The sequence below is a fragment of the Drosophila elegans genome, unplaced genomic scaffold, assembly GCF_018152505.1.
Source record: "Drosophila elegans isolate 14027-0461.03 unplaced genomic scaffold, ASM1815250v1 contig_149, whole genome shotgun sequence".
Classification (NCBI taxonomy): Eukaryota; Metazoa; Arthropoda; class Insecta; order Diptera; family Drosophilidae; genus Drosophila; species Drosophila elegans.
In genome coordinates this window covers 9102477-9118767 of record NW_024545513.1, presented here as the reverse complement: position 1 = coordinate 9118767, position 16291 = coordinate 9102477, and the positions used below count along the sequence as shown (strand labels likewise).

At 43.5% G+C, this 16291-nt stretch overlaps 3 protein-coding genes across 3 annotated transcripts; 1 reads left to right on the top strand and 2 right to left on the bottom strand.

The window, feature by feature from the left end:
* Positions 1 to 110: 110 nt before the first annotated feature.
* On the bottom strand, positions 111 to 2826 carry LOC108136634 (dynein regulatory complex protein 1 homolog). The gene has a single exon (XM_017257953.2). The coding sequence runs from the start codon at positions 2607 to 2609 to the stop codon at positions 339 to 341; it is 2271 nt and encodes a 756-aa protein (XP_017113442.1). The 5' UTR covers positions 2610 to 2826; the 3' UTR covers positions 111 to 338.
* Positions 2827 to 3684: 858 nt separating this feature from the next.
* On the bottom strand, positions 3685 to 5675 carry LOC108136635 (zinc finger and SCAN domain-containing protein 21). The gene has a single exon (XM_017257954.2). The coding sequence runs from the start codon at positions 5559 to 5561 to the stop codon at positions 3747 to 3749; it is 1815 nt and encodes a 604-aa protein (XP_017113443.1). The 5' UTR covers positions 5562 to 5675; the 3' UTR covers positions 3685 to 3746.
* Positions 5676 to 6678: 1003 nt separating this feature from the next.
* Positions 6679 to 16282, top strand: LOC108136378. Its single transcript, XM_017257491.2, has 6 exons — positions 6679 to 7030; positions 8372 to 9157; positions 9599 to 9920; positions 14128 to 14304; positions 15056 to 15200; positions 15574 to 16282. Exons 2-6 carry the CDS (start codon positions 8613 to 8615, stop codon positions 15951 to 15953), a joined length of 1569 nt encoding a protein of 522 aa, XP_017112980.1. The 5' UTR covers positions 6679 to 7030; positions 8372 to 8612; the 3' UTR covers positions 15954 to 16282.
* The last annotated feature ends 9 nt before the right edge of the window (positions 16283 to 16291 follow it).

Here is a 16291-nt window from a genome sequence, read left to right as displayed (position 1 = left end):
TATTTCTTTAAAAAAGTTATTTTCTTGTTAGAAATAACTAACAACATAGTGAAGGAAAGTTTCTTCTATCCCATTAAAAAATTTAAACATTTAAAAATTTAACACAGTAGTTCAATTTAAAATTTTATTAAGTAATCCCAAAATGCTTATGTGTTGTTCTTTAAAATGGTGCCCTTTATTCCACGTCTCTGGACTGATTCGATCGATAGCAATGTCAAAGAGCAAGACTAGGCACAATTAAAATTTATCATGTTTGGATGGATTTGAACAATAATTGATTGGGATTTCTCAGTGAAATTCGATATGCAGCTAAGACTAGACCTTAGTGCGAATCGTAGCTAGACGGTGAACTTCTGGAGCAGGTGGCGCAACTCCTCGTTCTGGCGGCGCAGGAACACGACCTCCGCGTCGTACTGTACGCGCATCTTGAGCACCTCCACATAGTGATTCAGGCCGTGCTCCAGTGTCTTCCATAGCTTGCACTTGGAGGCCGGGAAACAGGCGGAGAACTGACGCCAGAAGTCACGGATTTCAGTGTCCGTGATCTGGATGAGATTGACGGCATTGTGAACGCTGCTCTGTTCGTGTTCGTACATCTGTTTGTGCATCTTGGAGGTGAAGAGATTCATGGCGTGCAGGCATAGAGCTGGTTCCATGACCAGGTAGTGATTGGGGCAACGCTTTGCCGACTCCTCGCCCTTGGCTAGAAAGGCCTTTAGCTCCCCCAATCGATCCCCATCCGCTTCCTCAGTGGGCCGATGCTCCTGCTGTTCCTGATGTGCCTGCATCGGCTGGGTTTGCAATCGATTGGGCTTTTGATCCTTCATAAACACCTCGGCACACTTGAGCGGACTCAATCCCTGCGGCTGGCAGGTGGGACAGTAGGTGTATGGCATGAACACCTTTGTCAGCTCATTGACATCCCGCAAATGACGGATGCGCAGGGCCGCAAATATGTTGTCGATGCGCACCAGGCACTTTTCCCCCACTGTGTTGGGCTCCAGGATCTTGAGAAGTTGCTCCTCGATCAGGAAACCACCGCGGTCGGATAGCTTGCGGATGAGGTTGCGCATCAGGCGCAACGACTCTGGCGGCAGCTCCTTGATATCCGGTCGGTGCTTTATGGCCGACTTTGACCTTATCCGGTTCTTGGGCACTCGCCCAATCCGCATGTCGAACCTCTCCAGAATATTATTGCGCTTCTTCTTGGACTTGTTGATGTTCGGAATGGGTGGCACCGGGCTGGACCACGGCATGGCCAGCTGCTGCTCGTGTATGATGCGATCGATGTGGTAGACGCGATCCACCAGAAGGTTTAGCTCCTTGTAGTTGATCTCCCAGATGCGATCGAATTTCTCGCGGTTATTTAGCCGCGCCTGATGCGCCTTCGACTCCATGTCGTTGATGTTGGCGTGCAGCTTGTAGATGTCCGACGAGAGACGGGCTATGCTCCGCTTGCCGTTGAGATAGAGATTCTTCAGGCCACGCCGGGTGTGTCCAATGGCCTCGTGCAGGCGGGCCACTCTTCGCTTCTGCTGGTTGTTGATGATCACGTTCTCCTCGTTGCGCTTTTGCAGAACCTGGTAGTTGTAGTCCAGCTTCTCGGAGTTCATCAGCACATTGTCGCGCGTGCGACGAAGCTCTAGCTCTAGTCGTTCGCACTCCTTCTCCAGCCGAATCCGGGTGCTTTTGGTCAGCTCCTCCTGCGACTCGTTGATCTGCTGCGTCTGGCGGGCATAGAACTGCTCGCGCGTCTTCACCAAATTGGCCTTCTCATCGAAGTTGGCGTTCATGGCATCGAAAAAGGTGCGCCACTTTTCCACCGCATTGGCGGCGAACATCTGCCGCTCTTCCTCGATGGTGTGGCGCAGCATTTCCAGGTGCTCCTTGTAGGCCTCCTTCAGCGTCTCCACCAGGTGATCGACGCGCTCCACCAGGCAGCACAGATCCTGGGCCTGCCGTTCGCGATCGAACTCGTACTTGGCATTCATGCGATCCACCTCCTGCTGGCAGGTGGCTATCATCTCATCCTTGCGGGCCATTATCTCGGCAATGCGTTTCTTTTGCTCCTCGATTTGGTCCCAGAGGAGCATCGGCTCGTTGGTCTCCTCCAGCTCGGTCCAGCGCGCCTTGATGTTCTCGAAACGGGCCATTGTCTCCGTGCTCTCGCGCTGCAGCTTCGTCTGCACCTGGGTCTTCTGCGTGGCCTCGAAGAACCGGCGATTCAGCTCCCGCCGCTCGTTGGCCACCCGCACATTGGTCACCAGTTCGTTGCCGAAGCGGACCAGTTCGTTCAGGCGCTCGCCGGACAGCTCCAGCTGCTGGTCGATGGGCGACTTCTGAGCCTGACACCGATCCGCGAGTCCCTTGGGCGCCTCGTGGAACTGCTGACGCACCCGGTTGAGTATCGCCAGCCGGCGCTCGTCCAACTTCTTCACCGGCTTGTCACAGTGCTCGTTGAAGATCATTCCATCGATGCGATCGTTGAAGGACTCCCAGCTGTCCACCGGGCCAAGGTCGGCCTCCACTGCCTCCTCCTCCTCGGCGCTGACGTCGCTTATCAGATCCAGCTCCTGGTGCTCCTCCACCTCATCATCGTTGTCGTCCATTGTTTAAAATATATACATATGCCAGATCAAAATCTTTGTGGATATAGCTTTGTGCGCTGTCTGAGAAGACAACTCTTCCCGGAATCAAGGGGGTTTGTCGTGTGGCTGGAAAAGTTTGATCGAAGGATACAGGGTTCCCTTGGTTGCGTTGCCATCGCCATCACCGGATTCGCCTACTTTTCCGGTCAAAATAAACATTTTGTGTTGTTTACATTTATTAGTATCAGTGGTGTCCAACAGGTGCTGGCAAAATAGCTACAACTAGCTAGAATTGAGTTTAGCTAAAAGTTTTAGTTTTAAACAGGGAATAAAATAACCCTTCACAAAAAACTAAACAGGAAACAACGCTCAAGAATAGCCCATTGCTTAAAATAAAATGATTCCTGTATAAATATTTTGAAAAAATAAACAACAAAAAATCCGTATATGTAAAAAATATATGGCTGGGACCGTAAATAATATTTATTAATTTGATTGAACAATAAATAATCAAAATTAAATAATTTTTTAATATTATTACAATTTTTTTTGGTTTGCCTTGATTTCCTTAATAAGCCAACAAAACAATCCCTTGCAACACAGTGCTACACAAAAAAAGTTATCCTACTTTGAGCAATATTTTTTTAACCAAAAAATAATCAATATATTTTGAGTAATTTTTTTCGCTCAAGATTTGTGATTTTAATTATATCACTAGTAATTATTACTGTCCCTGATTTATGGGTTATTATTCATTTTTTAAAACAGAAAAATTTGGCGAGGAAAAAGCTCATATCTACGCGGAACAATCGTTATCGAAATCAAGACTACTTCCCTCTCGCTTTCTCCTGCCCTAGAACTCATGCTGACGTCAGCAGGCCTTGCGAATTCCAAAATGAATGGAAAATTTCCAAAAACCCCAATGGCCCCAATAGACCCTCGATCCCTGCATTGCAAGCCAGGATCCGTAGGATCCCGGAGTTGCATTTAGCCCTTTGAATCGGTTGCCCTGCAAAATACAGCACTGCGGATTTGGGGACACTGGGTTGCATTCGACCAAAGAAAGGGAGACATATTCAAAAACACCCAAAATACATAATTGTTTACATCATATTATTCAAATGGGTACTATTTACAATATGCGCAAGGGTGCGGCACTCAATTATCCTCAGTCTTCAAGGTGATTTCATATATCAGCTCGTCGTGGTAGTCCTGCCCATGTGGATCCAGCTGGGAGTGGAGCTGCTGCTGCTGCTGCTGATTATGCTGTTGGACAGCATTAAAGTATTGCTCCTCGCTGAGCAGCTCCTCCTCCACATCCTCGTCGTCGTCGACCACGTTCTCCACCAGCAGTCGCTGGTCGTCGTAGTCCGGTAACTGGACGTACTGCGGCTCGCCCTCGTTAATGTAATGCCCATTGGTTGTCACTTGCTCCTCCGCCGCCTGGCCCTCCTCCACCAGAAGGCCGTCGTCCTCGTCGTACTCCTCCTCCAGCAGACCCATGCCATCGTCGTCATCCTCCTGGCCGTCCATCATGCCGCCCGAAACGGATCCCGAACCGGATCCTCCCTGATTCTCATCACCATCCCTATCGTTCACAAAGCGACGCGTGTTGCTCCGGCACTGGATGGACCGCTTGTGGGCATCGAAATAGTTGATGTCGGTGAACTCCTCCTGGCACAGGTGGCACACATAGGTGCCCTGGCTCAGGTGCATCTCCTTGCGATGGCGGGCCATCTTGTGGGCATCGCGGCACTGCATGCCGCAGAACGGGCACTTCAACATCCGACGCTTGCCCATGTGAACGTTGCGGATGTGCTCCTGCAGCGAGAAGTTCTTGTAGTAGGCCTTCTGACAGTATTGGCACTGGAACCGTCGCTTCTTCTCGTGCGTCGCCTCGCGGTGACGCTTCAGCTGGGTGTTCTGGGCGAACGTCTTGCCGCACATCTCGCAGATGTGCTCCTTTTCCAGGTGACGCCTCTGATTGTGCACACGCAGGTCCTGTTTGGTGGAGAAGTACAAGGTGCACAATTCGCAGACGTACGGACGGATGCCCATGTGGCGCCGCGCATGTCCGGCCAGGTATTTGCAGTCGCGATACGTTTCCGTGCAGTAGATGCAGGCGTAGCGATTGGTACCCGGCACCAAATGGGTCTTCTGGTGCTTGGACAGTTTCGTCTTGTGCATCACATCCGGACAGATGCCGCATTCCACCGGCAGTTTCTCGTCCAGCATGTCGCTGATCATTGAGAATTCCACAATGGGTGTGCTGTCGTCGTCAAAGTCCACGATGGTGGCAATCAGGTCATCGAAGAGCAAGTAGCGGCGCGGTCCCTTAAACTCCTCCAGCATCTTTTCGCTGGGCTTCACATCCTTGACGCTGCCATCGTCGTCATTTTGGCTCGCAAAGCTGCGTATGGCGATCTGGAGGGCGGATGAAGATCTCACTCTACCGGCGGGCTGCACAGGAGGCAGCACCGTCGGCGGCGGTGGCGCTGGTGATGGTGATGGCGGCGGGGAGGGCGAACATGGTTCATCTATTTCCAGATCTTCTGGCTCCTCGCAAACGGGCAGATGATGACCATAGCTGAGCTCGTGCTCGTAGTCGCCCTGCTCCTGTTCCTCCTCCACCAGCTCCTCCAAATCGCTTAGCTGCAGCTCGGTGACCACAAACTGTTCACCCTGATCCTCCAGCGGCACCTCCTTCACCCGGGAGCCCACCAGCAGACCCTGCAACTCCTCCTCGCCCACCAGCAGTTCGCCCTCCACGCCGTCCTCGTTGACGATCAGGAACTCCTCATCGTAATCGTTGCCCAGGCCGTCCAGAACCACGTAGGTTGCATCCTCGTTGGCGTCCACAATGCCCACGGCGCCTCCTCCGCCGCCGTCGTCGTCCGAGTACTCGCCCTTGGCGGGCAGCACGAACTCGATTATCTCGGACATGTCCATGTTCATCGCAAGGCGGTTGCTCATCCTTGACGTGCAACTACAATCAGACAATCTGGTTTAATTATTTGGCATGAAGTTTGGCGAACAAAAAGCAGTACGAAGTCATAAAGTAGAACTAGAGCTGAGTCGGCCACTAGAGCTGGAAAACAATCGATGACATTATCGATAACTTCCGTGTTTTTTAATTTTTCTAAGCTTCGATGGTTTTTGGCCTCTATCGATTGTTTTTAGTTTATCTGTGCATTAAAGAACCGCATGTAAGTAAAGTTAAATTTGTCTTATATTAATATTCATTTTAATTTCTTATGTATTTGGTCATATTTAGTGCAGTGTTTACGTTACTTTAATCCCGGTGGAGTTGGTTGCAGGCAAAGAAGTTCCGATTGCTGGAGCTGCACTAAATCAAATATTGTGGATAAATTGTTATTCATTAACAAGAACCAAAACCTGATCTCAAAACATGAATTGTTAAATAAATTTGTTGTCTTAATTTAACCATATATCGATGTATTTTTTTAAGCTTCGTACATTTTAATTGGTCATATTTTTATCCAGGTGGCATCACTGAAAAAGTCAGTTGAGAGAGGAAGTCACAAATAAGGGATGCGACGATTGCAAGGGTGTGACCAGTTGCCGGTTGCTGGACAATACCAACTATTGAAACTACTGAGTTTCGATACTTTTGCAGAAAAATACTGATATTGTGGAAACTATCGAAATTCAAAAATGTATTTATTAACATTTTTTGTTTACAAATTATAAATGAAAGTTCTTAGCAGGAATGGGTTTTAAAAAACTTTACTTGGTATCGAAATTCAAACTAAAACTACTTTGATCCATTTTCTTTCGTAAGCAGAAATTAAAAAAGTTTTGCTGCTGTGAGAATGTATAAAAATGTATTTGAAATTTAAAATATCAAATTCCGATACTTGGGAGCTATCGATAGCTAAAATTTAAATGGCCCACAAGCGCGCCAATTCGCGCCGCATGCGTGACGACGGTTAAATTAACGTCTTCCGCCGCTTTTTCTACCCCTTCCCCTTGTTGTTGTTTTGCGGTCTGCGCTCGCGACTAACTTGGCTAACTTCTGGACTCGGATTCGGAATTGGCCCGGTGCATTGCATCTGCACACTCGGTGGCGCGCGCTTGTCTTCTTTCGAGACTTCTTCATCGGGCGTTTCGCGAGCTTTTCTTCTGATATTCTTGTTGTTTTTTTTTTTTATGCACGGTTTTTACTGTTTTGCACTTGAGAGCGTGTGAAGTGCGCGCATGCGTAGTGGCTGATAATTAACCAATTTGAAAATTGCGGTTCTTCTGCTTTTTTCGCAATTCGATTTACCGCATAATTGCGCAAGAAATTCCATTTTTTTTTGTTGTGTGCAAATATTTTTGCAAAAAGTGATTATAAAGAACAAGAAATCAGCAATAGATTTCAAACAAAGAGCTGCACTTCCTAGGCGAAGCTAAAGGACATAAAAAACCCTTGACATACGGTAAGCTTTAAGCTAAAAAATTCGAAACGGCTTTATTAAAAATGTATTCAAATAAATCTCGAGTAATAAACGCTAAGGATAGGTATTGTGTTCTTTAGGTTTGTTTAAAAAACAGGATGATGTAAAAAATGAATCAGTTTGATTAACATTGTTGGTCATATCATACAATAAAAAGAATGTAGCATTCTTGCAGAATATTAATTAATTAGTATTATAAAATAAAATATAAATATAGCAAGAAAAAAATAGAGAAAACTTAGATTTAAAGCAACCAATATTAAAGTATAATATCTTAAAAATAAGGATTAAGGATTAAGGACACAAACTTATTGACATCACATTACCAAAAAGAAAAAAGGCGACCAAAGTGAAGGGCAAGTAATCTCACTGCCACTGCGACTTCAAAAGGTTTACTTTGTGTTTTCTTTGATAGTCAAAGTTTTATTGTTAATTGGGCCGATTACAATGCCCACGAGAGTTAATAAGAGATGGGAATCACAAATACAAATAGACAGCACAATGAGCGAATAACCAACGAGCAGGCAGTAGTAACATCAAATAGGATTACGCAAAGTTGCAAACGCATTATGCTGATGTTGATTTAAGCTTTGGTGTTTGCCTTTATCGCATTTATTTATTTATTTGTTCGCCGTGCTGCAACATCTTCAGCAGCCAGCCTCATAGCTTTATGGCTTCAGTCCAATCAACAAATATGGGACAAACTTGACCCGCTTTCGGCACCGAATTGGCATCATATCGCATCGCATCGCATCGCATGGCATCGAAAATGGGCAGGGAAGGGCTCCCAAATTGGCCTCTCATTTATTTGGCAATTATAAATTACATAAAGTGGCAGACATTTTCCCCTTTCCCTTTTCGTTAGCCATAGAATCGATTATAATCATTGATTGATAGTCATTTGAGGATGGTATCTTTTTTTTACCTTGTTATTTTCAAATTATACAATTGATTAACTTATGATTAGTAAGATGTCTATAACATATTATAAAAAAAAAGATATTATCATTAATTCTATTACATGAACTCTGATGTGAGAAAGTGATTTAAGATATGGTTTTAGTTAAAGATCTGATATAATTTAATTATTATAGTAAATATTTATTTGTATATTTATTCTTCAATCTTTTGAAAATGTACTACAAAAAATTTGATTTGCATTCCATGATCTTATATACATACATATATATTTGTGTATTTTAAAATTTTACAAGTATTCAAAATGTATTAAGAAACAATACAACGTAAGACTTGAACACCTTGCAGACTTGACCCAAAAACCAAGCTAAGCTAAAAAAAAAAAAACCCATTTCCATTTCGCAGACAAGATTCTCGAACTTGGACTCGGAGTAGGCCAATTAAGAGTTGGCCACAGACGACAACAGGTGTCGGCGGTTCCAGCAGCGACATCAGCGACATCAACGACATCAGCATTGCACAGCGGCAACATCCCAGTGACAGCAGCAACATCGAAAGACAGCGGCAGCAAGTGGCATCAATTGCGGTTTTGATCGCCGGGGCGGGTTGCCTGGTCCGTCGGCGAAAACGGGAAATCGGAAGAAACATGTTCTCCTCCAGCGCCGCCACATCCTCCCTCTCCATTGGCTTCAATCTCGGCCAGCTGCTGCCAATGGTGGCCGTTATCGGAGTGTTGCATCTGCCGCGATTTGTGTGTCATGCTAGCTGGGCAAGCAGAACGCCAGCGAATTCCCCTTCCCAATCCCATTCCCCTTCCCATTCCATTAACGAGAATGCCACCATGCAAATCCAAACGATGCAGGTGAACTGCAGCCGGGATCTGCTCGAGATGCACCTGGAGCTGAGCCGGCCCTTTCGGGGCTTGCTCTATGCCAAGGACTTTCCGCTGGAGTGTCGGGCGCGGGGACAGGACTCCACCCGGCTGCACCTGCGCATCCCCACCTCGGGATGTGGGGTGCGGGCGGAGCCCCTCGAGGACGGCAGTCTGGAGTACTCGGTGCGGGTGATGCTCCAAAAGGAGCAGAAGCTGCGCCAGAGCACCGACATCCTCAGCGCCGTCCGGTGCCAGCTGCCGGCCAACGCCATGGGTATGCCACTGCCCATCCTGCGACAGGACAACGGACGCGAGCGGTGAGTTTCGGGGGAAAAACAAATGCAAATTAAAATGATCTGATCTAGCGTTATTGCACTTTTTTGAGAGTATGTTTACATAAATCTAAATCTGTTGTAGAAACAAAAAGACAAAACATTATATAGTTTTTGAAAGACAATTTTTAAATAGCTAAATATAAAAACCCATTAAAAAAGCGTTAAATATAAATATATCGTAAAATATAAATCTGTCAACCATAAACCAAAAACAAACAAATAACATTATAGTTTAAAATTGTAATTCTAGAAACGGAGGACAAATTACTTAATTGATAATTGCACATATAGGTGTATAACAAATAAGACTCGTTTAAAATACAACCATTGACAAATTCAATTTTGGCATACGTCGATATTGAACTGATTATTATTATTAATTATAATTATTATTATTTATATAATTATTATCTATTCACTCAGGAATGCTCGGATGCGGGCCTTGGCAGCAGCGGCTGCAGTTCCAGCCCTGTCCGCATCATCATCACCACCGACGAGCAGCAGCCACACCCACACCCAATCCCAGCACCATCACATGGAGACGCCGCGGGTAAGGATCTGGCTAGAGTTGGGTGGCCCCAATGGAACCGGATCCGTGGAGGTGGGCGTGGCCACCACCCTGACCGTACGGGCCATCGTACCGGGAAACATCGGAGTGCGGGTGGTGGACTGTGCCGCACTCGACGGACTGGGCGAATCCACGCAGCAACTACTGGATGCCCGTGGGTGTCCCATCGATGAGCAGGTGAGTGGATCTACTCATCTACTTCGGTCTACAGATACATACGTATAGATACATATGCATCTTGTGGATCGGCCATTTGCGTAACAGGTGCCGGCGGCGCGACATTCTACGCTGAACCGTTAGAGCGGAGAAGAAACCAAAAACTAGACGCGATGAGACAAACGGAAAGCCATTAATTAACGACGATCTCGATGCTGTGGGGCGATCTGCGATCGATCGCATTTAACTTTCATTTTTATAGACGACATCTAAGAGGGTAGCATTCGGGCATACAAAACTGCAACATTAAGAAAACTATAACTATAAGCAAGTAGACGTTTTGTTTTTTAGATACTTACAATTGAAAATGATATTAAATCAAGTTAGAACTCAAATAAAAACACATCGAAAAAAATTACTATTGTTTTAGAATTAAATAAAAAATTTGTAATCTAGAAAAGTCTTTTGACTATTAGAAAATTCTTTTAAATACTTCTACAAACAGAGAAGTTGTTAAAAAAAATAAAACTGCCTAAAAATTCAGTTCAAAATTTTGTAAAAAAAAAGTTTTCAAGCGACATAAGTATTGACTCCTAACCAAAAAGGTTTAACATTTAAAAGTGCCCAAAAAAAAAAACGTTACTTGCCAGATCTGTCTAAAAACAAAATATATATCTTCAAAAAATAATGAAAATGTCATTTTAGTCGCTTAAAGTCACCATAACTTAAATGTTGTATGCGATTAGTTTTAGAAAACTTTAAGTGCATTTTGAAGACACGAAAATGTAAAACAAAAGCCATTGATTTCCGGATCGCAACGAAAGGGAAATTTGAATAGCTGGAAAATGGTTTTCGAAGACCCGATTGATTGTGTGCCGCCACTCTAGATCTAATATAATTTAAATATTTCTACCGCCCAAAAGCAGCGGCTCATTAAGTGTAACAGTTATTACAGCACCGACATTAAATGTGAGGCAAACGGCAGCAAAACCGAAACTGTTAGCCGTAATTACGCGATCATCGTTAGAACAGTTTTCGTTGCCCAGCCAAGCAGTCCCAAAGCAAACGAAACCATTAGCTAAAGTAGGAAAAAAATACAAAAAAAAATACAGAAACAACCGAAGAAACGCCTGCGAACTGTTCTCTGGATTTTCAGTTTTCTGTTTGCTGGATTCCCCTGGGTTTCCCTGGGTTTCCCTGGGCTCTCCAAATTCTTCAGTTCTTCAGTTCTTCTTCAGTAAATTAGGAGGTCACAACAATTAGCCAACAGTGAAATACATAGAAATATTTATCGTTTAGCATTTTGACGTGCCCCTGTTTGTGGTTGCCTCAACTCCCGCCCTCGACTCCCCGGCACCACAATCTTCGTCAGCACCACTGAGTCAATCAACAGTGGGGCCAGAAGATTGGGTTTTTATGTATTTAACACCAAGATACGCAAGTCAAGTCCTGTCAATTGCCAAACTTAAAAAAAAGAAATTCTTGTTAAAAATATATCTTTTGGTTCCATAACATGTTCTTGCTAATGGTTAATTTTTTTTAATTATTGTAACATATAAAATATAATTAAAAGAAAGTGAAACAACAAAAAACCAATTGAGCATGTGTAGCATCTTTTTTTCCTTCTAGTAATTTAAAAAAAGTAGAGCAATAATTTATTGATTTATTAACTTCAAAAATGCTTTTCAGAGATAAACTTTTTATGCAAGCTTAAGTTTGTAAGCCAAGCAATTCAAAAAATAAAATGTCTAGAAAATGTGTAATAGAATTGCCTATTTTCGATTTTAAAAGAGGGTTTCTTAAAGAGCTTTTCTTCAAGTTTATATTTTATTTTTGTTAAGATCTTGAAACATTCATTTTTTATTACGATTTTCGGCTAATGGCCCCACTGTGCGACGGTGGGCAATGCCATTGCCAAGCATTTGCATTTTGGTCGCCGGCCGTCGCAGCTTTGTGCACATGTCATTCATTCACGAAGCCGCCTTAAATGGGTCAAACAAATCTCCAACTAGACGCTTCGCTACTTCTTTCTGTTTATGTGGTTGGTGGTCAGAGGAGCAGCGCTAGAAAAATCACACGGCTTAATTTCTGTTTTATTTTTAACGGAACGGGCGAAGAGACACACAGAAAAGCATTTGCATTTTATGTTTGTTTTATTGTTCAACTCTTGGCGGCTGTCTTCCGTTTTAGCACATTTCATTTTCTTTCGCGTTGGTTTGGCTTATTGTTTTATTTTTCTTATACAATTTTTTTTTTTTGTTTTTTGCCTTAACTTCTTCAAGACGCTCTCCAGTGCGATTGCAAATTTATGCGCGCACCTATCACAGGTTGATTTGTTTGGTTTAGAAACACTTCTGGGTCACAGCGTGGAAGAAAAGTGAAATAAAAACCGCGTCTTTTGTCTGCAAACGCCGCCGATGATGGTGACCCACTTTCTGGCGTAGAATCTCTAGAATTTGACCCACAGTGCAGGTACCGTTGATAGGGAGAGCAGCACAAAGCCATCGTTATCGATCCTACGGGGGCTCTATACAATATTGCCTTGATTGACCCTTGATTGAGCTCTTTACATGGGGACTAACTGCCTCTTTAAGACCTTTTTAATAATAATAATAATGTTTCTTCCTTCAATAATAACCATTTAATACATGCCTATCGATAATGCAACAATTCAGGCGATTATTTCGACTATTTGATTTTAGAGATGACAGTCTATGGGTGCCATAAAGGAAGCCTGCAATTTGTACATTTACAATTGTACAATCTTTCTGCACGTGAACTCTTTTGAACTTCCGCAACAATTTGCTTTTTCTCGTTATTGTCTCAGGTTTCGCATTCACATACACCCGCGCATGGGGATACACGTGCTTGGGCGTGTAAATTGAAACCAGACATCGCCGTCTAAGCTAATCAACGTGCCTTGGTCCCTGCTGTCTTATATACCCTCTCTGGAGATATTCATATGATGGTTATCATTTTGTGGCCTCTCTTAAAGTCTTACAAATTAGTTAAAAAATAAGCCATTCATCAATATCGGTGATTTTCAACAGTTTTTTTTTTGCTTGCACAGGCTAAAACCAGTTGGGAATTATAGGCATGGTAAACAAATATTTTCTAAAATTATTGCTTCAAAGGGTTAAAAGGAAACCTGTGGCAATTTCCTTACTTATATAAGTTCCTCATACTGTGGTTTTTGTAGGGCATACAATCTTTGGTTTGCTTAAGTAACCCTGCTTCCTCGCTTTTGTTTTAGTTACCACCAACAATGGCGAGATGTAAATCGCAGCGTCTTGTAATTCCATACATCTGTTTCCAGCGATCGCACATGCATCATACCTCATACCTCATACCATTTGCCAAACTGCACTACATATGCGTACATATGCACCACTTGCAGCTCAGCATTGTTGTCATTGAACTTGGCCACATGACAATTGCTTTGCCACCTTTTCTCGGTTTTCCTGGCACTATACTCGGTACTGGTACTGGTACTGACACTATACTGCATTATTTGTACATACGTAACGGAAATGACCGAAATGTCGGCAGTGTGTGGTGTGTGAGCCAGTGTTTTGTCACCCCGAATTATTGTATAACCGGTGATAAAAGAAGGCCATCAAAAGCACACAACTGCCACTGCTTGGGGCATAAAAGTTGGAGTTCAGGTTCAGGGACAGCGATCGCAATGCGAGACAACAGGTTCATGTTCCCAGTCTATCAAACAAATGTGACATAATGAATGCATAAGGTAGTTCTTAAGCTTTTTATTTTCCTGGAGTTATTCAACTCTTGAGAGAAAAAATTATTAAAATAATGTTACAAAAATATTATTGAAACAGTTATGATATGACTTATTAATTAATCATTGTTAATTTCTATAACACCCTTGTAAAAGAAAAAAAAGATATTGTGACATTGATAATGACTTACACAGTTTAACTACATAAGTTTAGCGAAGAAATCATAAATATTGCACTAAGCTAGCTTTGTAGTTAGTATAATCTTTAACCATTTCAAAGGACAATGATCAGGGTGATATATTTAAAAAATACCCTGCAGTTCAAAGCTTTGTAAAAAACACAAATTTCCTGCTTTTGGGGAGAGGGGAAAGACGTCACTTTTTAAAATAGCCGGGTCTAAATAGCCTCCAACGTTAGCCACCAATAAAACAACCTTGTTTACCATGCATATCTATGGATATACTAATTTCGCCCGTTTCCATGGCCAGGTAATGCCCGCTCTGCACACCCAGCACCGACCGGCGGAGGAGGGATGGTCCAAGCAGCACGAGGAAGACCTGGTCGAGCGGACGTTCGCGGCCACGTTTCCCGCCTTCAAGTTCCCGGACCGCGAACGCCTTCACGTCAGCTGTGGCGTGCAACTTTGCAAGGGGAAGTGTCCGACTGTGAGTACCACATACTTGTACTACACATTATACACTGTAACTACAGTTTTAAAAAAATTAATTATAAATGAAAAAAAAACAACTACTTTAGTCAGAATATATGGAGAAAATTGGTTTTAAAATTTATAAAATATTGTAGAAAACTATTCTTCGAAAGATATTACTTATTTAAAGGTATTTTTTATTTTTCTTTCGCTTTATAATCTTAGCAATTCTTTATCAAAATGTTAGAGTAAAGTATAATCGAAAAACTCTAGTTCGAATACTAGCCAAAGAGTTGGAGTTTTTTTTGATAGTTACATTGCAGGATACAAGTTCGATTCCTACGCAAAGAATTTTTTTGCATATATTTTAAAGATTTAGAGTCCTTAAGGTCTTCGTTTTGGAAATCTTATGTTATGAAAACTGTGAATTGTGTATAGCCTTGCAAGCCATATAATTATTTAGAAGTATAGTAGGTATTTTTTTCTGTGTACCGACAAAAAACAAACACCACTCGTATGCATCTCAATTAATTGCAACGAAAACGAAAGTGTTGCCACTGCCGCTTCTGCTGTTTTTCAGCTGCCCATCGTAGCGTGTTGTTGCGTCTGCTAATTAATGTGGTTATTGCACCGAAATGCAGCCAAGTGGAGCCACATACCCACTTAGCCAGCAGTGCACCATCCGATGCACTGCCTCCTTGAGTGTTTACCATGCGAATGCAGTGTGTTTACTATACTCTCCGATTCCGATTCCCTTTCCATTGCAGCTAAACTGTCGCCAGAAGACGCCTCCGCCGGCGTTGAGTGCCGAGCAGCACTTGGCCCGCATCGAGGTGTTCAATTCGCTGGCCGTGACAGCTCCCCAAATCGAGGTGGACCGCCTGCGCTACGACAGGCGCCACAATATGAGCGGTAAGTGGGCGGGATTGGGGGTGGATGTGGATGTGGATGTGGGTATGGATGTGGGTATGGATGTGGGTATGGAAGGGGCACTGGGAGGAGCACTGGGATTGGGAATGCGTGTCAGTCACGGATGCCGCACCGGCAAAGTAAACAGGGTGTTTAAAACTAAAACATATTTCAATTTCATTATCTAATTACATATAAATACTCGAATCTTTAAGTCAACTTAACTTAACTAATGTGTTTTCATTGACTGTGCTTTAGTTTTTTCACTTTCACATGATTTTGTAAGTGATTTAGATTAGAAAAATTAAAAAAAGAAATATTTTAAATTTGAATAAGTACAAAGTTTTTGTTAAATTAATCAAGGATGTTATTTCAGGAGAGGATTATGCGCCGCATGTCCGGGGTCAGCCGGTGCCCAGCGAGGGTACCCTCTGTCTGTCCATCTCCAAGTTGGCCATCTCGTTCTGTGTGCTGGGCCTGATCTTTCTGGTCGCCGTGGTGGTGGCCATCTTTTCGCTGATCCGGTCACGACGTCGGGAGCGCCGTCATGGAGCCGGACTGAGCTTGGGACTGGGCCTGGGCATCGCCGGGACGAGCACCTCGAACAGCAGCAGCCGATTGCATCGGGATCGGGCCGAGATCTGCACCTCGATGTTCTCCTCTAGCAGCGAATCGGCGCAATCGCAGCCGCGTTTTGGCGCCAAGTTCCTTATGCCCTACTATCCCAATACCTTGCCCTACGGTCGTGTCTACTAACTGACTAACTAGTTAATAGATGGACCTCCCAGAGACTGACGGATTCGTCTAACGAGTGGTACCAAAATAAGGTCTAACTTTAGCAATATTAACCTACCGTATGTAACATTCGGTTGGCCGAAAGGATCTTGAAAGCGTTTTGCAAGCGGGTTTGGGGCTAAAACGTATTTTGATGTCCTTTCGTTCTAGTTGTAATTAAAACCTACGTATATTTAAAAATTAAACCTAAATTAGTTGCAAATGAATAGAACAAAAAATCCCTTTTTATTTCTATTGATAACATGTAATTTTTCCATTTTTTTTATTTACTTAATTAATTATTGATGGTAGTGAATAAA